This window comes from Heterocephalus glaber, unplaced genomic scaffold, assembly GCF_053883595.1.
Source record: "Heterocephalus glaber isolate CG9 unplaced genomic scaffold, H.glaber_assembly_v1.0 deba00000331, whole genome shotgun sequence".
NCBI lineage: Eukaryota > Metazoa > Chordata > Mammalia > Rodentia > Bathyergidae > Heterocephalus > Heterocephalus glaber.
In genome coordinates, this window is record NW_028258142.1 from 38,576,437 (window position 1) to 38,599,638 (window position 23,202).

The 23,202-nt window shown below is 35.4% G+C and overlaps 1 protein-coding gene and 1 long non-coding RNA gene across 3 annotated transcripts in view; one reads left to right on the plus strand and one right to left on the minus strand.

Annotated features, from left to right (window-relative positions):
* The window catches only part of Rit2 (Ras like without CAAX 2), a 339,988-nt gene extending 327,371 nt beyond the window's left edge, over nucleotides 1–12,617 (plus strand). The window contains exon 5 of one of the 2 annotated variants that reach the window (XM_004855252.3): nucleotides 11,341–12,606. In XM_004855252.3, coding sequence (XP_004855309.1) covers nucleotides 11,341–11,568 — 228 coding nt within the window. In that variant the 3' untranslated portion in view covers nucleotides 11,569–12,606. Of the gene's footprint in view, nucleotides 1–11,340 lie in introns of both variants that reach the window. The other variant, XM_021236725.2, reaches the window with a different exon arrangement.
* Nucleotides 1–23,202, minus strand: part of LOC147830109 (uncharacterized) — a 67,475-nt gene that overhangs the window by 13,680 nt on the left and 30,593 nt on the right. The gene's annotated exons all lie outside the window — the stretch shown is intronic.

Sequence of the window (23,202 nt, forward strand, 5' to 3'; positions counted from 1 at the left end):
TAATGCCCACACATATTGATGAGGGCAATTTGCTTTAATCTACTGAGTCTAATGCTAATCTTCTCTGGAAACATCCTCAAAGACACATTCAGAAATGATTATTTGCCTGCTCTTTAGACATTCCTGAGCTCACTCAAATGGACATATAAAATTCATCATCACAAGGAAATTCCAAAGCCTTTTAATGTTAGCCGGCTGATGCCCTGTATTCTTTCAAGGACCCAGAGTGCTGCGTTACATTCTATGTCTTGGGAATGTTATTGACCATATTACTGCATGAACTTCTGTAGCCTGTATAAGAGCCTTCTGAAAGAGATATTATTTTTCTTCTAACTTTGGGGAAGAGTTTAAAGTTTAGAGGCAAAGTTACTTATCCAAAGTGAGAAATGGTTCTGGCTTTATGGTGGTAGCTAGAAGAATAATGTCACTATTAACATGCAATAAATGTGTGCTACCCACTGCATTACCAATAATGTGAAATCATAGAAATAAATTAAATTATACAGCAAAAAATTGCCTTCATATTGTAGCACCCTTCCTTTTAACAGATTGAGAAGGGCAAAATTGAGCAAAATGAATTTAAAGGTTGAAAAATATTTCAGGGGATAAACTAGCCATAGCCTAAATTAAGTCAATGGCTATGCAAAGGAGAGAGAAAATGGCACATATGGTCATAGGAAGTAGAAAGAGAAAGAGTGACTCCGTTAAAAAAAGTGGGAGACCTTGGAATCTAAAAGAACTTCAAAGCGTCTCATTTGGACTAATGAAATAGTCCAGATAATGAAAGTACTTATGGAACTTCCACAGGAACTCCTGAGAAGTGAGGGTTGGAGTCATCAGTCTGAGACTCATGAGCACTCTGATGATGACTACGTCCATGGAATTGACTAAGAAGAGATAAGAAAAAAATGTCAATTGAGCATAGAGATAGTAAAAATTGAGGACAGAATTTAGGTGTATATAATTGAAAAGAATGAGTAGGATAATTAGGCAGGATATGCACGGATTATGGCAGGATATTAGGCAGGATATGCAGGATATGCACAGATTAATTAGACAAAGATGAGGAAATCAAGAAAGAAGGAGGCCACCTCAACAGAGAAAACTGATGAAAAGGGGGTAGTCAATTTGTCAAATATCATAAAAATTAAGAGTGTGGAAAGCATCTCTTGAGATTGACAGTAAGAATGGTTTTCATATCTTTGCAAAATATGTGAGGAGAATGAGGGGGGACAGGATTCAGATTGGGAATGTTACTGCACAATTCCAAAGTGATTGAAACAAGCCAGTACATAAATGTACAATGTCTTTTAAATTTGTGCATCCTTCCTTCAATCACGTCGGTGACCCGGCCCTATCCTTTCTCTGTGGAATCATCTACAAACACTGTCCTAAGTAATCTACATTTAGTGGTGAATGGAATGACAGATAAAGGAAGGTGAATACAACTGGACTCAAAATGATGAAACTTGCATATTTTCCTGAGAAAAAGGGGGCTATTCAAAAGGAAGTTTGTTCCTTGTTTAAAAATATGAAACAGACAGAGGGAAACTAATAGTACAAGATTGAAGTAGATAAAAGGGAACTCAGAGCCCTAAGGAGAGAGAGATATTAGATTCTACAAAAATCAGCAACGTCTCCTTTTTCTGAGGCTAGAAAGGGTGCAATGTCTAATGATACAGATGAATTTCTACATGATAGACCAAAAGGTTAAAGTCATACTTTTTGATGCATTTTTATTTCCTCACTGAGGTAAAAGGGTGAGGGGATCTGGTGAAAATAAGAATAGAATCAGAGATCTGAGAAAAAAGTGAAGATTTTGAAAAACTAAATGAGGAATTTTAAAGAATATTTGCTAATAATAAATGAAATGATTGACAAGATGGCTCTGCTAAGATTGAAAACTAAATTTATAGTGATGCCAAAAGCACAGGCATATATATTTTCAAAGAAATTCTCATGTCTGTGTCCATAAGTTCAGAAAGTAAGGAATGCTTGTTTGTTTTCTCCTTCCGTATATGCCAAGATTAGAAATCATATCCAACTTATTTTGTTCAAGTTCATGTTACTTTTCATGGCATGCCTTTTCAGAATATGGCTCAAACTGATACACAAGTTGATTGTGAGCTTGGAGGAACTCCGAGAACTTCATGAAGCCTTAGGCTTCCTTTATATCTTATCAGTGTCATCTGCCACTATAATCCCCAGACTCCAAGCAAGAGTCATAACATTTATTATTTTTCTGTCTAGAGATTCTGCAGGGCACATATTACATACTGAAAGCATTTGTAATCATGCCTTTGTGATGTTCTAAATTTGTTGTGTGAACATTTTCATGGAAAAAATTAAAAACCTTCAGTACTTCAAATGAAATTCCAGTTTCTCAGTTCTCTAGCTATTGATGGACAGTTTCTGCCATAGTAATTAGTTCCTCCAGAGTCACCTTTCCATTCATTTATTCACTCATCCATTCAATGAAAAGTTTGTGTGCAAAGCATTAGGGTCCCGTGGAGAATTCAATGTCCTTTGCTCTCATGGTCTTGTATTCTCCAAGGGATCCGGATACTACACAGTTGTACAATTTATTGCTTAATTATAATTGTAGTATGTGTTACAAATATAGCACGCCTATAATTTTCTTCTTTCTATTTTTACCTAATAGAAATTTATTAAAGTAATAAATTAACCATTACATTTTTAATTCTTAAAGAATAAATTTTATGGCCACTTGAAAAACTTAGGTATTCATAATAACTAATTCCTTAAAGGATCAGAATAATCACTGACTTAATATGCATCAAATATATACATTTATTTACTAGCACAAATATATGATATCCTTATCCATGCACATATATCTATAAATAGTCTCACCCATACCAATTCCTGCATATATATTATTCACACTGCCTCTGTCTATTAATTTACAATTTTTAAAATTACATTTTAAAAGTAAAGTCCTTTGGAGAAAAATTCAAAACAGGAGCCAGACATTGCTGTTAGCAAAATATTTAGCTTTAACCTCTTTTCTCCCTTCATAGCAACTACTGGCTGCCATGGCAACCTTTCCCCTCAGCACACCACAGCTTCTTGGATGAAAAGCACAAGACCTAGGAGACTTCAAATGTCTCCTGTACAAAGCAGTCTAAACCCTTTACCCCAGAGCCATTACCATCCCTTGCCTCAGAACCACTGGCTACACCATTTAATTTATTATGTCCTGCTTTTCTGTCCATTCAATCAATATCACTCAGGAAAACCAGGAGAAAGAAACCTATTCATTTCCTTGCACAGAATAGACATCAAAAAATAAAATTTTTTAAATTAATCAAGTGAGTTCTAAATACATTTCCGGTGGATCTAAGTAAATCAGGCAGATAATCTTGATAATTTCTTTTGATTGTGCTCTTATTCATTCCCACCCTTGTGCTCTGGTCTAAACAACATTAACTACTGATGCTTCCATGAAAGTGCCCCTAGCCCTTTGTTAGTCCCTCTCTGACCACTTTCCCCTACCTACTAACCTGGGTAATTACTACTTGTCATTCAGGTTAAGTCTCCTTTCTTTAGCTGAGAACCACTAATGTGCTGGGGAAACATGCTTATAAATGTCATACAGTGCCCTATCTCTGTTGCTGTCATTGACTGGAAATTTCCTTTTAATTTTTGAATTGCCCCAATTGACAACAAGCTCCTCTATTTATGGTAATCCCGGCTTTAGACCTATAGCCTGTGTTTCAGTGATGTTATTCTACAAATTTTATGGGCCTACTAAGGGCCAGTAACTATGCTGGGAAACAAGTTACACCATCAAAGGACACACACACACACACACACACAGTTCCTGTAATAACTAAGCTTCATCTGTGCTGGAAGGAGAAAAAAATAAATATATAAATAAATTAGTGAAATGATTTCAAGGAGTAATTGAGTGCCCAAAATAAATAAGGCAGAATAATAGAATAGCATTGCTGGGAAGGTTCAAGAATACTTTTAAGAGGATGGTTAGGCAAGGTGCCCAGTGGAGGTGATAATCCACCAAGTACCTCATGGTGATGTTCCATGAAGAAAACAGCCCGGAGAACTGGAGGAAGCACATTACAAATGGAGGGAACAATACGTATGGATCCTTGAGAGCAGGAGGATAGCAGTGGACATATGTGGATGTATATGGTAGATGTAAGAACAGAAGAAGAGTGATATTAATTGGGCTTGAGAAAGTAGACAGAGGACATATCATGGTGAATTTGTAGATCACAGTGAGAACTAGAAAAAAATTTTAACAAGGTCAAAGTATGATTTAAAGAAGTTGAAAATATCCTCTGATCTTCCTTTCAAATGTCATAAACATAAAAGTAACATTTATTGGGTATACACAGTATGTCAGGAACTATGCCAAGTGCTTTTTATGGAATAACTCATTGAATCCTAATATCAATTTTACAAGAAAAAATTTATAGATATGTAAACTGAAGAACAGAAAGTCTAAGACATTCCTTAAGAGCCCATGACTAGAAAATGGATAGCTAGAATATGGATCTTGAAAATCTGATTCCAGAATCCACACTCCTACCCACCGTTGCAAGACTTTTAAGTATATTACTAAAGTCAATACAATAGAAAAATTAAATTTGGAAATAATATTTTAGCCTCTGGAATTTAAATTTGATGAACACATTATAATGAACTCTGTGGTCACTTATGGCAGCTTATGAGACGTCATTTTCACCATCATCAAAATTAAATATTTAATGAACATCTGTCACCTGCAATGTTTGTAGCTAATGACAATGAAGATTACCAAGAAGTGCAAAATATGGTTTCTGCTCAGTTATCTTGCAGTTTGGTTGATAACAGTTGGCTGTCTGCATCTGTGAATTTTACAGGCATATTTTTCTTGAATTTTTCCTCTACAGAAGAGAGTTCAAAAAAATTTTATATAGTATTTATATCAGGGTAAGGGTTATAAATAGTCTAGAGATAATTTAAAGTATATGGTAAGGTGTGCATAGGTTACATGCACAGGTTTTATGCCATTATATATAAGAGACGAGCATCCTTTGATACTGGTGGCTGTGAGCATCCTGGAAAGAAGTACTCCATGAGTAATGAGGGATGACTTCAAATTATAAGGTCCATAAACTGCCATCCTGAGTAACAAATTGCATGGCAAAGTTTAAGGCCATCAAGATCACCAGTAGTCTGCGTTGGTCTCTGAAGATATGAGTAAAAGAAGAGAAAAAATAATTATAGAGGGAGCCAAAACCAATATGCATAGACAAGAGAATGAAAAGATTTCTGTAGAAGCTAGGTAGCCCCCAAGATGTCAAGAATACGTGATAGTCTAAAGAATCACCAACAAACCCATGACCAAGTTGCCTGTGTGGTTTCCTGGCCTCCCCTGTCTCAAGACCGCAGGCTGAATCTGGGATCTTGAAATCAAGACAGAGACTGCTTTTTCTTTTCCCTACCAATGAGATGGGTAGGAAGGATCTTGTTCTCCTTTTTTTACAAGGCAAGATAAAGGGGCTCTAAGAAATCAAACGGACCTGCCAGCATGAAACAGACATCTCTTTCCCACTTCAACTTGGGCTTCTTCCAGACTTGTCCACTGCCTAGAAAAGAGAGCTGGAGAAACCAAAGGCACTGGAATGGAGCTCCATGTATACCCACTCCCTGAGGTGCCAAGACCTAGGTCCCTGTATGACTGCAGGTGATGGGGTTAAGGTTGCCAATGTTTTGCTTTGATTTGTTTATACCACTTAAAGAATTTGAAATTGTGCCTGAGTTCTTACAATGGAAGATGGTATCTTAGAAGTCTATCTCAGATGAAATAAAGTTAACATATCAAAAACACTTTTACTGGAAAGGATCAAGTATCACTAAAATTGAATAATTGTGACTTTCTATTCAAGGGAACAAATCAAATATTTTGGTCCCAATTTTTCCCACAAAAGCATAATTAATTCCTGTTGTATTGATTATATGGGTTGTATAATGAAAATTAATAGCTCCAAGGGCAAGAATGACATGAAACACAAAGAAACATAAACAATATATAGCAAATCCCAAGCAGTTCACTCTATGAACTAACCATTTTACCAGTGCCCAATAGACTTAAACATGAAGATATTTTGCTTACAAATCTTCCACTGGGAGAATGAGACTTATGTTTCTCCTCAATCAAGATTAGCAAATATTGCACAGTAGTATCAGAGTTTTCACTTGTGTTGCTAAGAACTATAGAGCTTACTAGGCAACCACCATTACCCTGATCAACTTAGCAATAATTTAATTCCATTTATTTTGCTTTTATTGAGCTCAGGTAAAAGATGTACAGACCCAAGAAGCTCCCGGTGTAAGCAAATTGCTGAGATTGGAACTCTAATTGGCCAGCGTGTTTGTTGCTTCCTCTTAACAGCTGGGACTGGTCTAGAATAGGCTGCACTTGTCTTGTGCCTCAGCGGTCTCATCAATGCCCCATGCAGCTGTGGCTGCACGTTAATGCCTCCTCTGGCAGATGGAAAACGGCATGTCAGGGAGTGCCTGGTGTATTACACAGTGATCTTCCTCGGTGTAAAAGGTCATATATATTAAAAAGATGATCCTCTTGGGTTATTAAAATTTTCTATTACCTGTATGAAATATTTTTCTTTCTTTTTTTGTTTCCTGCTGTTGCTTTCTAAAGCCTCCAGGTGGCACATGAAATCACAAACCTCCAATCTGCAATGAGGGGCACAGGGGTAAAGTGGTATCTCCAACCATTGGCCCAACCCACCCAAATAGTTCTTTTGTAACGTTTATTCCACCTTTTGTAGTATTTTTTGAAAATTTGTTTTCTATATAAATACAATATAAAGTACTGTATGGCACTTATTTACTATTTTAAAAAACATCCTAAAACCTTACACCAGAATCATCCATTAAATATATATAGAATACTAACAAGAAATCCTAAAAAGATCCCATGGAAAAAAACAAAAGAAGAACTGGAAAAAATACTTGATGGAAAAGAGAACTTGATGGATGTGTTACTTAATTAGATGTGTGAGTCTGAACCATTTTAAACCAGTTTTTAACCTTTCTGGGTGTGAAACTCCTGATTGAAAAAATAAGAAAATTTAATCCCCTTCTAGTTCCTAGAAGTTACCATATGATGTAGATAAATGTTGGTGGTTTAAAATATTTGATTTAACTGAAATTTGGATAGATACGGTATATTAAAATAATTGGTTTTTAAAAACTTTTATTAATACACATTGCAGTACATGATTACATTCATCATGGGGAATTGGTACATGTAATAACACATATTAATTCCTTTTACTTCCTCCTCTCCTTCATTTCCTCCACCTCTTCATGTCATGTTCCCCTTCCCATTTGGAAAAGATCTATTTCTCTATTATCTATCTTTTATTTTGCTCTTTAGATTATTTTGACTTTGGGCTTTTCATAAAAGACAACCTGTGATATTTAAACTTGTTCATTTGAAATATTTCATTTTTGTTTATTTTTAACTCTAATGGAAACTTCTACTTCTTTACATACATTCTGGATCCAAACCAGTCAGAATACCATAGTGGAATGTTGGGTTCCTAAAAATATTCCCTCTAATACTATTTTAGTAACTGTGGCCTCAAACTGACCATAATTACTAAACATAAAACCCAGATATCTGTAACAGTTAATGTTTATTTGGATATTTTTTATACATGTTTGGACTCAAGTTCTCCAATGGATATGTAGTATGTAGGCTTAAGATCAAAGGTAGTGATGACAAATGCATAGTTTGTTAATACTGGTATGATGGAATGCCACCCCAAGAATATATCAAGCTCCCATATCTATGTTTTTCTTCTGGGTTCTTTGTTGCATTGTATCAGGTGAAATTTTACTGGAACATAGAAATTTGTTTTAAAAACTATGTGTTCACTTTAATATTTTTCTTAAAAATTAAAAACATCAAGTCACTGATCTAATAAGAACTTTTTATTTTATTTATTTATTTATTTATTCATTTTGGTACCGGGAATCAAACTCCAGACCTTGCGCTTGCGAGGCAGGTGGCAGAACCACTTAGCTAAATCCCCGGCCCTTAATAAGAACTTTTTAAAAATATAGAACAGATCAAATATTTTACTAAGTTTAATTTTCATTTATAGTTCATTATAATGAATGTGGAAATTATTGAGGCAATCTCAATTAGATAACACAGAATTCATATTCTGATAATTATTCTAAAATATATACAAACACATTTCATGATTTGAAATAGAAGATTCATGATTCCTACACTATTTAACAAAGTAATGAGTAGCCATAGATTTAAATACAGCACAACTTGCTATAAATATTCAGTTATATCATCAGTTCAACATATCATTTGCCATTAAGAAGCTCTGCATAGAATTTTGATTTCTAATTTTATTGCAGTTTGAGTTTAATTATTACATTAAATTTTTAGCTAAGTTTTGATGTCTTTAATGATTTATTTATTATGCTTACATTTTAATATTTAAGAAGTATTATATACAAGACGTGAATATATATATGTATGTATGACACATGTATACATAAACATAATTTTCAAGTGTACTTTTAAATATGTAGAATTATCTAAAGACTTAATTCCAATTTTTTTTCTGACTTTTACTCTACCATTCAAAAATTGTCTTCTGGTGCTAGAAGAAATAATCCCATGCCTCTTGGTCAAAAGTAATCCTAAATGATGATGCAATGGGGGACACTATTGATGACCCTTTAATTTCTCACTGATACGGAAATCCAATCAAGAATACATCAAGCTCCCAAATATATGTTGGTTTTCTTTCTGGGTTTTTTGTTACATTGTTCAGCTAATTTGTCTATTCCTTAACTAAAGCTCCATTGCCTGAACTTAAGGTTCTCCACTGAAGTTAATAGCTTTCTCATTAAATCCGAGTGTTGGGAATATGCTGTGATACTTATCCCTTAAAATATTTTGAAACTTGGTTTACTATGAAGTCAATTTCTATAAATGTTCAAATATTACTCACTGGGGATATATATATATATATATATATATATATATATAATATAAAATGTATCTATATATGTAATATATATAGAATAACATGTATATGCTATTCTTTGTTCAAAGATTCTATATTCTTATATCTTCTCCCTCTTTATTCTTTCAATTGCAAAAAGATATGTGTTAAAAAATCTTTCACTATAATTTTGGCCTTTTTTTCAAATAAACAGGAAATATTTTTGAGTTCATATAAATTTATATATTTTCTTCCTGAGAGACTGATTGTTTTTCAGTCCTGAATTATACTTAGGGCCTTGGCTCTGACCTACATTCCCAACCATTTTTTTTTTTAATCTTAAGACAGGGTATTGCTAAGAAGTCATTAAGATGTCCTGACTAGACTCAATTTTGTGATCCTTCTGCCTCAGGCTCCCAGAGTGCTGGAAATACAGTCATGTGCTACCACATATCCCTGATAGACTGATATTTTTAGCATTATAAACTATTTTCTTTTAATTGTAGTAATGATCTTTTTTTTTTTTACTTACTATCTACTTTGTCTGGTGTTTATGTCACTATAACAGTTTTCTTTTTGTATGAATTTCCATCCTTTCTATATCTTTATATATAAGGAATTGCAACTGCAAATGATTTTTCAAAAGTTAGCTCTGGCAAACTGTTTTTTTTCAAGAGGAGAAGGTACTGCATTTATAAATACTTGATTGTGATTGAGTCTTATTTTTCATATTCCTTTGTTTCCTTTGCACTGTGGCCATGCTTGAATGTGAACTGTGTATACAACCTGCCTGAGTGGCTTTTATTTCTCTATAGGTCTTTTGACCATTAGGATGTGGGTGAAATTATCTCTGCCTCTTGTGTACCTGCCATCATGGAAACATCATATTCAAGTTAGGAAGTGCTCTTTAAGTTTTATTTGCAGACTAACAGGGTAAATGGAACAAACTTAAAACCAATCCACAGCCTGAGTTTTAGAGCTGTGAGAATCTACTCCCATCTACTAAGCAGCACTTCATGTAAAGAACAAATATGTTTTCAAATCACATAAATATTGAAGCTCTTTTGGCATATAAATGTAACCTAACGAGAGCTAATTAATATGGACAATGATATCAGAAATGTGATGTTTCTGTGGATAAATGCGATGTACCTGTCAATACTTTCTAAGTGGCCAAATTCTTATAAGTGACCAAAAAATAATTGGTAATACGTGTTACATGATGTCAAAACATTAGATTATCATTTGTGATAACATGACAAGCAGAAAAGTTACTTCGTAAACTTATCACTTTGTTCAACTACTGGTAAAACAAAATGTTAGTAGCTTTAGTTAGCTACATTTTAATCACTACAAAATAAAAATGAACTTATTAAAAAAAAAGATTGGTGTGTTTGTCGGCAGTGATGAAAGAGAGAGCACAAAACCTAGACAATGTCTTTATAGGTTAAAACATGACAACTCCTCATCTCTGCTTCAAAGCTCTTGGTGAAACTAATCTACCATGGACCAGAGTGAATAGTGTATTTTTGAATCAGATAGACCTATTAGAATTTTTTTCACTTCTGCTCAGCCACTTTCTAGCCACATGGTGTGACATATCTTTTAAAAATCTATTTTCTACTCCGATTACAATTACCAAATGTCAACAGCTTAAAATAGTAGTTCTTTCTGAGTGATCCCTTATATCAAACATAGGTAGATGGTGCGGTCTAATCATTGGAGTTCTAATCCTACTCCCTCAGATTCCAGACTGATAATCCTGTAAGGCTTTATGGGAACACTAAATTTTGAGCAGAAATGTTCACATGAGTTATGCTTACATAATTTAAACTTCAAATATGTGTGCATAATTTATTTTCACATATTAATTAATTATTATTAAACCTTGAGTAATTTCCTTGATCATTATTTTAAACTCTTTAATACCTCTAATGCTGACAGGTACCAAGAGCTCTGGTAGATACAAAAGGACTAGAAATGGGGCAAGGTACCTCACTGCAGTCAGTTTATAATCTCTAGAGGATCCTGTACAACTTCATGAACCACAGCGTGAGAAGCATCACAAAGCTTTAAACATGTGCTCTAAAGTGCTAAAGTAGAGAAACACTTATTAAAATGGCACCATTTTGCTTCTGATTTCTCATCTGTCTTTCCAGATCAGAAATTCTAGGTGTCTTCCTTGAAACAAATTCTCACATTGTACATTTTTTTTCTTGAAACCAAAGCCCACAGATTCTAGTAAAGACATGTTTTTTATTCCAGAGCCTCTCCCTTCCTCTCTTTTTAACATCATGTATTTTTCCTTTAGGTATCTACAGAAGAAGGCTGGAGTCTTGCCAGAGAATATAATTGTGCTTTTTTTGAGACCTCTGCTGCCCTCAGATTCTGTATTGATGATGCCTTTCACGGCTTAGTGAGAGAAATTCGTAAGAAGGAATCCATGACATCCTTGATGGAAAAGAAACTGAAGAGAAAAGACAGTCTGTGGAAGAAACTAAAAGGCTCATTGAAGAAGAAGAAAGCAAATATGACATGATATCTCTGCTTTTGAGTCCCCCACACTCCTAAATTTTATCAGTCAGACAATTCTGGATGTAGCATTCTGGTTTAATGTTCTCTGTCTCTCTCACTCTTTTAAATATCTTCCTGTAGGTAAAAGTAAGATCTGCATAACTGTACCTCTTGAGGTAGTTGTTTTGCCTTTAACAGTAGGATAGATTTTGTCCATCAACCGGATATGCTGTTTAGTTTTTACAATATATTACTAAATAAAATTGACATTCCAATTGCCTCCTTTCCCTTTAAAGAGTCTAGCTTCATTTGGTATGCTGTCTGGTTATAAAGGAAATATGCAAAATTGCAGCCAGAATGATAAAAAGCTCAGGGGATCTGCCTTTTCCTGATAACAGTAGTAGTTTGCATTTCAGGAATCTCCGTAAATAATGAAGAAGCTCAGGAAATAATTCGGAACAGAAATCTGCATCTTACTCTCTCCTTAAGTGTAGAAGGCCTGGTGCTTTTTCTTGAAAGCTCCAAAGATGAATGATAGAGAAAGGATTAATAATAGGACAGATGTGGGTCATTGAAGAGCTAAAATAAAATATCCTTCTCTTTACAGTGCTCTGCTTTTGCAAAATTACTGCACTGAATTCACTGGGCTGTGGCAAAAGCATATGGTCTCTGAGGTGGGAAGAGAGGAGTGTTATGAATTTGGTGGTTCACACAATCATGGAAGAACCCATGGCTCCTTCTCAGTGAGAATTCTCCCCTAGGACTGTATCACCCACGTTATTTACTATCAGCAGGAATGATTCCAAGAACTCATCCCTCCTCTTATATTGTCAAAGTCACCCTTTTCTTTTCTGCATAAAATGTCATGAGATGCCATGAATTAGAGGCTTTTCTTTTTCTGTTACTTTTACAATGGGTCACAGTATAAAATGACATTGCCCTTTTACTCATTTTTCTCATTGTGTGAATTGGTTTACTTGAATTCAAGCTGAGAGAGTGCCAGAAAGGACATTTTTGAATGTTTACTAGATAAGTGTTAAGGAAAACTAGAAGGCTAAGTGTGAGATGGAATCCATCAAAACAATCTTCATGAGTTTGGGGCCATTTTTATCATAAATTAGGGAACAAGGGCAAGATTGTCATTCAATGTTCAATCACTTATTTTTTATTCATCCACAGTATCTGTGTTACTTGTTAAGCTCTGAGAGTACAAGAATGAATCACTCAGGTATGGGCCCTGGCTTCATGGTAGCTTAACATTTACCTCGGAGATTCACTGCACTGAAAGAACAGCAGTTGGATTATAAATTCTTACACAAGAAACACACAAATTTGTATTGTACTATATATATATATATATATAGGAATTAGAGATTATTAATTTCTAGTTGTTGGACTAAAATTGATTTTCAGAATATAGTACTTGTGGGTCCTTTTAGTGCTTGGAGCTAGGGCACTTTCTCAAACCTACACAGCCTTCTCTATTCTTGCTCCTAGGCCTCAGGATCAAGGAAATCAGTGCACACTTATCTTTTGTTAGTAATTAGTTCAACTAGTCCTTTCGGAGATTTCTCAAATCACATTTTTATACAGAAGGTCATAAACTAAGCAGTTTTCCCCATCTTCAGTTTCTTCTAAAGACAAATGCACTATACCGCTTCATTGTAATGAATGTATTATTTAATTAGGAAAAAACTCCAAAACAAAGAAAAAAAAACAAAAATGGAGACGATGAAATGATCATAACATTTTCTTAATTTAAGTTATATTTTTAACTAATAGAAAAAAATATAATTATGTATATTAATTGGGCACCAGGTGAAACAATTTCTTATAGTCACAAGTGGTCATTGGTTCCTCCATTCTTTACTTTGAAATGATTAATCCTTTGCTTTTATTCCACTAAACTGGCTCACTCACCTCCAGAGTGTTCTTTGCCTTCTACAGTCCCTGACACTGGAACTCCTCCAAGCCAGAGATTGCTGCCCTCCAACAGTGCCTCTCTGTTTGCCAGAAGATAAGTTCAGGAAACAGTAATTAGCATGAATTTTTCTAAATCAGTCAAGATTTTTGTTAACCTAATGATTGTCCTATCCTGGAATGATACTGTCTGGTGCATCTCCTAACACCAACAGCTCTTCATCAATTTTCTTTAATTGTTAACACTTCTGGATTTGGCTCAAAAGTTTTGCACCTCCTTTTATTCTTACACCATCCCTTTCCTTGCATAAGTAATTTATGTAATTTAAAATAATCTAATGATAATGAATAATTTATAGTAATGATCTATGTAGTTTAACAATTGCCCATGTGATTCAGTTAGGGGGAATATTCACCATTTCCAATCATTTTGTGATATGCTAAAAAGGAGGTTTGCAAATTAATCACTCAAGTTAAAAGTATTTGAGATAATTACCACCAGCAGAGACAGACTTATTTTAAACATTATTTTAAACCAAACTTTCTTCTACAAAACTGGACCAGGAAGATATATTTAATAAGGAGATTAGAAAGAGGATTCTGGTGAGTGACAAATTTATTTTTTACTACCTGTGGTTTTTGTTAACATAGTCTACAAATTGCCATGATAAAATAATTTGTTAGATCAGTGAAAAATGGCAGTCAAAGACACCAAGTTTGTGTTCAGGAGGCAAAGCCATGGACAGTCGGGGTCAGCATCCCTCACATCATTCACAGATATATCAGGAAGAGAAAGTTGCTTCATTTCTCTATAACTCATTTGTTCTTTCTCATGAACCCTTGACTCATGGGTACCTGATGGCAGGAAGGACTATATTTTAGTACAATGCAATAATTTATAAAGTTTCTTTCACAAACATAGCTTCTGCTTGATGCAACAAGATCAGTAGTTGATCATTTAAAGTCCTTCCTTATTTGAGGTCCTTTTAAAATTCATATCTGGGTAAGAGGGAAAGGCTGTCTTATGTGATTTATTGGCAGTTATTTTCCTCTCATCTTTTAAGCCCTGAAGTATCCATTGTATTTTTTTAAATCTATTTAATCAATGGTCTGGCCTAATTCTGTTTACTCTTTTGGATCAGCCATTTGGTTTACTGTCTTGGTAGTAGGCAAACGGGCCTTGATAAACAGGCACTCTACTGGAGTCCATAAACTTTCCCCTTTGCTTGGGTCTCAAAATCCTTCCCAACATAATCTCTTTTTCTGACCCTAGGCCCATCTAGTCCACTTCTTTGAGTAATTTTGCCTCCCTTTACGATCTCTTTGATGACTCAAAGAGGATATACATATTGTTGAGCACCTCAGAGCAGTTGATCTACCTGTCTGCCCTCATTTCTGTCTAGCCCATATGGGGGAAGTCTCAAGGAATAAACCTCATTTTAAGTATTCCTTGCAAAATGGATATACACCAAAAACGAGTCAGAATGTAGGTTACCTATAAACACTAAGTATGTGCACAGACATGAGACTATGATCAGCAACCCTAGTGTTTTCAAACTTCCCTGTGTGTGCTGGTGAGCAGCTTTATACCAATCTTCACTCTGTAGCTTCTGAGACAGAAGGTTTGAAAAAAGATTCTTATGAATGACCAATTTGTTTATTTTAATATGCATCTTCTACAAGTCATGTGCTTCATTAGTCAGCTTTTTTTACCCTCATCACTAAGACACAACACCTCAAACCCACAAATTAAAGGAGAGGTTTAATTTGAGTCCGAGTTCAGCCCATTCTTTCCTGGCTCCAAGAAAGGAACATGGTGGTGGAAGTGCATATCACAGCAAAGATGCTTATTCTTAACAGCTGGGGAGCAAAGAAGAAAAATAGCACCAAAGAGGAATGAGTGAGGAACCGTATATAGTAACCAAGGCCATACCTCCATGACCCATCCAAACACACCCGAGAGTCCACGATACTAATCTGCTAGGTGTTTCTTAATCCAAAAAGTTGATAAATTATGATCAATTCACCCCTTTGCAACTTCACACCTAAACACAACTCCTTAAATCATAATATCCAAGGAAAGACAATGGCAAGTTCATAATTCCACCTAAAAAATACAACTGTCCTATATACAATTAGAATTGCAATAATCCTTTCCTCAAAGTATTAATAGTTTCAGCATTTTTCAAAAGTCCAAGTCTCTTATGTCACTCAAAAGAAACTCTCAGCTGTGAAACTCTGAAAATCAAGAACAGCTTATGCAATCCTAACGTACAATGGTACAGGGTAAACGTTACCATTTCAAAAGGGGAAAAGATGGAGTGATAGAAAAGAATTAAACAAAAGCAACACTTTAATGCAGCAGGGAAAATATGAAATTCTGTAATTCCATATCTGGCATTCAAATAGTGGTAAAATGTGATTTCCAATGGAATTGACAGTGCCCACGCTAATGATCTTTCCAGCTGGAGCCAACATGGACAGCCTTTCCTGAGAAGACAGTCCATTCCCTGCATCTCTCTTTGGTTTGATTCCCTAGCATTATGGATTATTCTCTCAGTGGCATCTTGCCTGGCCTTCCATTCCTTTCTTTGAAATCTCAGAGGGAGTGTGCCTGGCCCATCAACTATTATATCCTGCATGCCAGTAAAACTAGTATCATATTGTAACATCAATGTCTGTTTTCAGCATAAACCATGGCTGAACCTTGGTCTAAATGGTCTCTGAGTGCTTAGATGGCTGAGCACTTTAAAATCAATCCCTAAAATGGCTGGAGATTTAGCTCAGTGGTGCCATCACCTGCCTTGTAAGAACAAGGTCCCAGGTTAAATCCCCGGTACCAAAAAAAAAAATCAATCCCTGAAAACCAATTCTCTCAAAAGCCATTCTTAAACAGACTCTTCGTAAATGAAAGAGACTCTCTTCTCAGATGAAAGACTGATACTTTTCCACCCTTGAGCTTCCAGTGAGTGGAGCTTTCTGTTTCCTGAGATACCATCAAGGTATCTTTCATCTTGTTCCTGTAGAAAGCACTTTGTTTCTTGTTAATGGTGCTAGTCTTTTTAGCAACCATACTTCCTTTGACCCAACTTTATACATGGCTCCTTCCAAGCCAGTCATTAAGTTTTTCAAACATTTTTGCTCTGACTTTTGGTTCAAATTCTAACTATAAATCTAGTTAAAAGCATCTAGAAGTACACATACCACATCCTGAATATTGGGCTCCTCTGAATTTTTTTCCAGCAGGTCAGTTAATAAGTACTTCACCCTCAATCTCAGTCTCCTAAAGTTTCAGGAGACTGGAAAAATATAGACAAATTTTATATCAGAGCATAACCCTCAGGCCCTATAATCCATCTGCAAATAGAGTCCTTTTTCCCAACTGAAACCTCCTGAGCCATCCTGCATTGTCTATATTCCTATCAGCATGCTGGTCTTCTGAGCTTTGAACAGAAAACCCTATCAGACTCACAAATTCTAGGGCCTCTCTAGCACACTTCGCTAAATCTTTCCCAACCTCTCCCACAAAGCAGTTCTAAAGGCTTTCAGTTCACAGGGTCAGGTACAGTGCAGCAATGATCTCACTTCTGTAATACCAGTATTCTGTGTTAGTCAGGTTTCCCATTGCTCAGACACAATATTTGATACCCACAATTTAAAGGAGGGCTGGTTTAAATTAGCACTTCATTTTTAGAGGTTTAATACGTGGTCAGCTGGGTCCAAGGAAGAATATCATGGTGGAAGGGTATAATGGAGCAGAGCTGTTTAGTTCATAGCAGCTGGAGAGCAGAAGGGAACACTGCCAGAAAGGAACAAGTGGAAGATCATATATATATATATTTGTTATTTAAACCATGCATCCATGACTTACTAATCTGCTAGGCAATTCTTAATCAAATTAAATTGACACAAATCAGGACTAACAATCACAAATACTGAAATCAAAGTGGCTACACATTTTTCTTTGTAACCTTTTAACATATTGGCACCTAAAACAATCAAAACCCACTGATGCAAAAGATGAAAACTTCATCTTAATAAAGCTTTCATATATTTATTTTTTCCTTCACTTTTTCTTTAGCTCATATTGACTGTAAAGATTAGTTGGCTTCATTTTGGCAGAGTAGTGCATGCACACAACATTCTTTATGGGTCAAGATACATATTTCAAAAATATAGTGATCTCTGTTATCCATATAACATCTATGAATAAGCATCTGAATACCTTTATAGAAGGTTGTGTCTCTACTGGTTTGGTTTGTTATATGATAAGAAAAAAAGAAATCCTAAATCCCACGTGGCTTCAATTCTATCTTTTTTAGCATTCACTTACATGCTTCTATTTTTTGTCATTAAAAACCTTTTCAAGTTTTTCTATTACAATTTCCAGTTTGGATTTGAATGACAAAAATTCAGTCATTAATTCTAGTCATCAATCCATTATTAAATATAATTGTAAGAAAGTAAAAAATGTAGCCATCTCTTAAAATATCAACAATATAAATGTTGTCTTTGTCAGCTCTGCATTAATGTAGCAAAATACTGGACATAGTCTGGTTATGAAAAGGAAAAACTTTATTTAGCTCATGGTTTGGAAGTCATCCTTCAAACCAGGTAAGTTAATTAACATCTCCTATTTACTATCACAAGTATATTTATCATATGATCCAGTTTCTACTTTTAAAAATGGACCAGAGGAGTCTGTGAAAGGAAGACAAAATATATGGACTTTGAGTATGAAAATGGTGAAATGTTACTAAAGGGAATAAATGGGTGTTGACCCTGAAAGCATGGTAAAAATAAGAATCTAACACAACCTTACTTGGATATACATAATGCAGCTTATTTTTTTACTTTAGTCATTCGCTCTCTCTCTCTCTCTTTCTCTCTCTCTCCATATATATAGATACATATATATATATATATACACACATATATATATAGATACATATATATATATATAGATACATATATATATATATATACACACACACATATCAGAAAGATATACTGGTAAGATGATTCCAAATCATTAACTTTTTAGAAAAAATAGTGCATCATTAAATGAAAACATTTCAGCCTATAAAATTTTGTAAAACGTTTTAAAGATAAAGTCAATCTGATTTATCCTTTTTGCTTTTTAAATTCTTCAGAATAATTAGCCTGATAAATTAAACAGGAAAATAAATTAGATAATAAATAAATAAATAAATAAAGAGGAGATTAAAAAAAAACCCACATAAATTATGATGACTCAGTCCCCTTCTATAGATGAATAGACAAGATCACAAGAAAGAAAGGTCTCCATGCACACAAGATAAGACAGGGCTCTTGACATTCATTCCAGTTATCCTTTAACTGCCCTTCACTGCTTTCTAGGAGCATAATAGGTTAAAAACCAATATGACATACCATGAAATAACAATGAGTATCAGTTACATGAAACCCTTCGTCCCTTAATTTTGTTTTGTACCAAGAACATTTTAAATAAAACCTTGTTTTCCCACAGAAAAACTTAGACCATGACCAATGTATACATATCACAATAATATGTTTAGTAATGTATTTTTCCTAAGGCTATGGAAATTATTAGGGTCCCCTCTGTGAATAAAGGCTGGAATACATTTTTACATGCCTCTGGGTGTACAGGTCTTCTAAGACAGTTTATGGTAATTATCTTTTTTGACTCAGGTATCTACCTTTCCCCAGCACTCCAGGTACTTGTAATAAGAGGTACATGTCAAGCCAAAATGAGATAACCAGTCAAATAATAGTCTTAAAAACTTAAGTGATGTATGTTATATGTGTTACCACACTTAGGGATGTTCAGTCTCCAAACAGTTGAAACAATGTCACACACTAAAATTAGAGGCTAGATATTATGAACTCCTAAGGTACATTTATTAGTCAATATGTAGGTTCACTTTATATGGCATCCTACTAAAGGATAATAAATAAGAGTTTTCTTTATGTCATTTAATGTCTTATGATCAGATGCAGGTATCTGACTAAAAGACTACTCCATACTAAGATGGACATGTAAGTGTTACAAAGAAAATGTCATTTTGATTGTCATGCTGAAGTACTATGTGTAGCTCTTGATCTTAAGTTTCTCTATAATATATAACTGTTGTCTGTTAACATTCTTCAGGGATTCAACTACTAAAACAACCATGGTTGGTAAGAAATAACAGCCCTCTAACTGTGCTTTATACTTCAAAAGTGCTTGATGTTTTAACTATTATAATAGTTAAGCTCACTGCTCCTACTGAAATACTTATGTCACTGATCTTCTCTTCTGGGTGTTCAACCGCTAAAGTTTGGAGACCAAAACTAGAAAGGTAACTGGGCTATGAGGAGAGCCAATATTTTGGCCCTGGACCTTCAAAGTCAACAAAATAAAGGACACAAAGGAACCTTTTCTACAGGATCCTATATCTTTGGTAAGTCACTCAACCTCCTGAGCAGGGAGATTGCTGGGCACCAGAGGACAAATGTACCATGTCTCAAAGGAGGGTCACAAAGAGGGAAAACTCTCCCATGCTTTCAATGAAAGCAACATGGTCAAGCAAGGCTGTGACCCATCCTGTCGGCTGACACTGACAGAGGATCTGAGAGGCTCTATGCATGGTTCCAAAGTAATGCCTGAGGAGACTTAACTGACCTTGATAGACAGCAAGAGGTTCAGGTTCATATTAACTGACACAGGCCTCACTTTAACTTGGTCTTAAACACCCAGCAGAAAAGAATAACCAAAAGAGGTATAAAATAATGTCATAGTAATAAAGATAGATATAAAAAGGTGCTCCAGTCACTGACCCCTTCTGACAGTTTCTAGCTACACCAGTAGCTGACCACAGTTATGGATCATTAGGGAAACACTATGGTAGAATCTATAAGAGCCAGCAGGTTACAATCACTATTTCAATTTCTAAGTGTGACTTTCTCCCCAACCTGCCCTTCCATTCTAGTGTGCTCTTGCTTCAATTATACATGCTCTAATTTCTTAAAAGTTTTGCTTATTCTTGCCTAGAGGCTGCCATACTCCTGTCATACAAATGGAACCAATGACAAAAGTGCTAGAATTCTTTTACAGGGATCCACTAGATCGACCTTGTAAATAACTCGTAACTGCTAAATTACTTCTGTGATGGATTCTGAAGTTCCATGGGACTTCTCCTTATCCACCCTGTGAAAGGCTATTACTGGATTTTTCCTGGTGGAAACATCTTTTGGCTATACTCACAATATTTCTGTTGATCTTATTGTTTGGCCCATCTATTCTTAACTGTCTTTCTGGCCTTGCCTCCTCCAGACTCAAAGCTATACTCCTGCCCATAATGGAAATGGACGATGCCTATCAAGGACCTTTAGATAGACCTTCTGAAGGGTATCCCTGACTGCCAACCACAACTACAACCTCCTCCAGCCTGAAGTAGCTCGAGTAGTCATCGCCTCTTGCCTCCTCACAGCAATTGGGGATACTTCTTCAGAGGGGAGAATATTATAGATAGATGAGCTAGGTAGAAATATTATAGGCAGTCAGATAGGGCTAAGTCCTGGAGAAGGCCAGGACAAAGGTGAAACAAACCACAGCACCACATCAATTAGATTTCCTGGCTGTATGCACAGAATGGGACAGACCAACCTAAGCCTAGGGGATTTGCTGGAAGGTTATGGGGGGTGGGGGCTCTTGGTATTGTAGACAGTTAAATTAGTTATAGATATTGCAGCCAGTTATACAGGGCTGGGCCTTCAGCACAGAGAACACTTGTGACATATTCACTGAAGGCATATTCACTGAAGGCCAGAATTGTAAAAGGAGAGAAACTACACATTCTTGTTCTTCCCCTTGGGAAAAATAGCAGTGATCGATATTCTAAATAGGTATCAATCACCTGGGTGGGGGGTCAAGGTCTTAACCCAGCCTCTCCAGGAAATATCCCTGACCCACCCTTACTAAAAATCCCTGTCTGCTTGCCACGTGACTTGTTCCCAAGTGGACCACCATTACCTAAGTGACCATACTTGTAACCTTATTGGATGTTCATGGCTGTGGCCCGCATTGTACCCATGTGGGTTTCACCCTATAAAACCTCTCTGTAAAGTGGGGTCTCTGGCTACCCGCTCGGGACCCCTCCTGCCCCTCAGGAGCTTTCCTATCAATAAATACCTTCCTACTTTAAAAAAAAATATGAGAATGACCACGGTATTATTGTCCATTTGATGTTTTATTGTCTTTTAAAAAGAGGCTGTAGAGATGTTAGGAACATGAGACATCAAATTTTGTTATAATATTTTAAAGTTATTATATTTTCTAATTTTAGTAAAAGTGATTTCAAAAGCACAAAATAGAAAAAATGTGATATACTCAGCCTGCCATTAAGATCAGAACAATGATTTGTTCTGCAGACATCTGTGTTGCAATTCGGGTATCATTCAGCTTTCTCTAGAGGTGTAATTAAAACTAGCTAATAAATAAAATGAAAATATGGTTTCTGCAATAGATCCATAGTGTCTCTTTAAAACATGTGAAATATGAGAACTATTTACCTACCTTTCTAGGTTAGGCAAATAGGAAAACAGTGCTATTGTAAGTCATTTCGGAGTAGTGTATTAGATTAGGGGTGAAAACTTTCAATGAGGGGAGTTTGCCAAAGGTGTTAAATTTATTACTGATGAGAAGTGCTGGATTTATAGTAATTACACTGTGTATTTCATGTAGAAGAGGTAAAGGGAGAAATAAAAGCACTCTCAGTATGCCATTACCTTGCAGATGTCTGGCAAGATCAAAACAACTATGAATTATAAACTCAAAGGCTTCTCATCATATTAAGACTGAATCACAGAGACTCTGTGACTCTGGATCTCTCAATTTTTTTACCTCTCTAACCAGTGCTTTCTAAATGAAGCAGGGATTGGGTGAGCACAGAGAAAGATGGATATTCTCTGAATTGTTTAGCTTGGCCTTTGGCACACTTCATGTAATACATTTTATTGCATAGTCACTGAATTTATTGTAGGTTACCAATAGAAACTATTGTTTTTTATAGATTAGTAACAGAAATTGTTAGTGTCATTTCAAGTATCAGATGAAGAAAAGAGAAACTGTATTGTAGTAAATATATAGCCCCAAAAGTCTAAAGAATTGATAAATGACCCACACATTTACAAGCACCTAATTCATTGACAGCTAATTTAAAATTCATTTATTCATATATTCATTTACTTAACATTTTTGAACTCCTAGTATGTTGCAACATACTAGACATTATTTATTAAGCCCTCAGTAATCAATATAATGAAATAATCATTTATACAAATAGTAATAAAACAAAACAAAGCAAAAAAACCTATTTTCTGAGCGCTGATTCTATGTTAAGTACTACATTAAGTTCTAGGGATACAGTTATATTAAAATGGATATGGTGTCTCTCAGAGCTTATGGTCTGTGACAGCTTTGCATTGCTGGGATAAACACCTAAGTAAACACATTAAAAGAAATAAATGTTCATCTTGGTTCTTGGCCTCAGATATTTCAGGCCATGGCTGCTTACCCCAGTTGCTTTTGGGGCTCTGGTGGGGCAGTCCACCATGGTGGAGATACATGGCAGAGGAAAGCTGCTAACTTCATGGCAGCCAGAAATCAGCGAGTGAGGAAGAAAGGATGGGACCAAGATATGACATACCCTTCAAAGTCACACCCCCAAGTAACCTACCTGCTTCAACTAGACCCCGC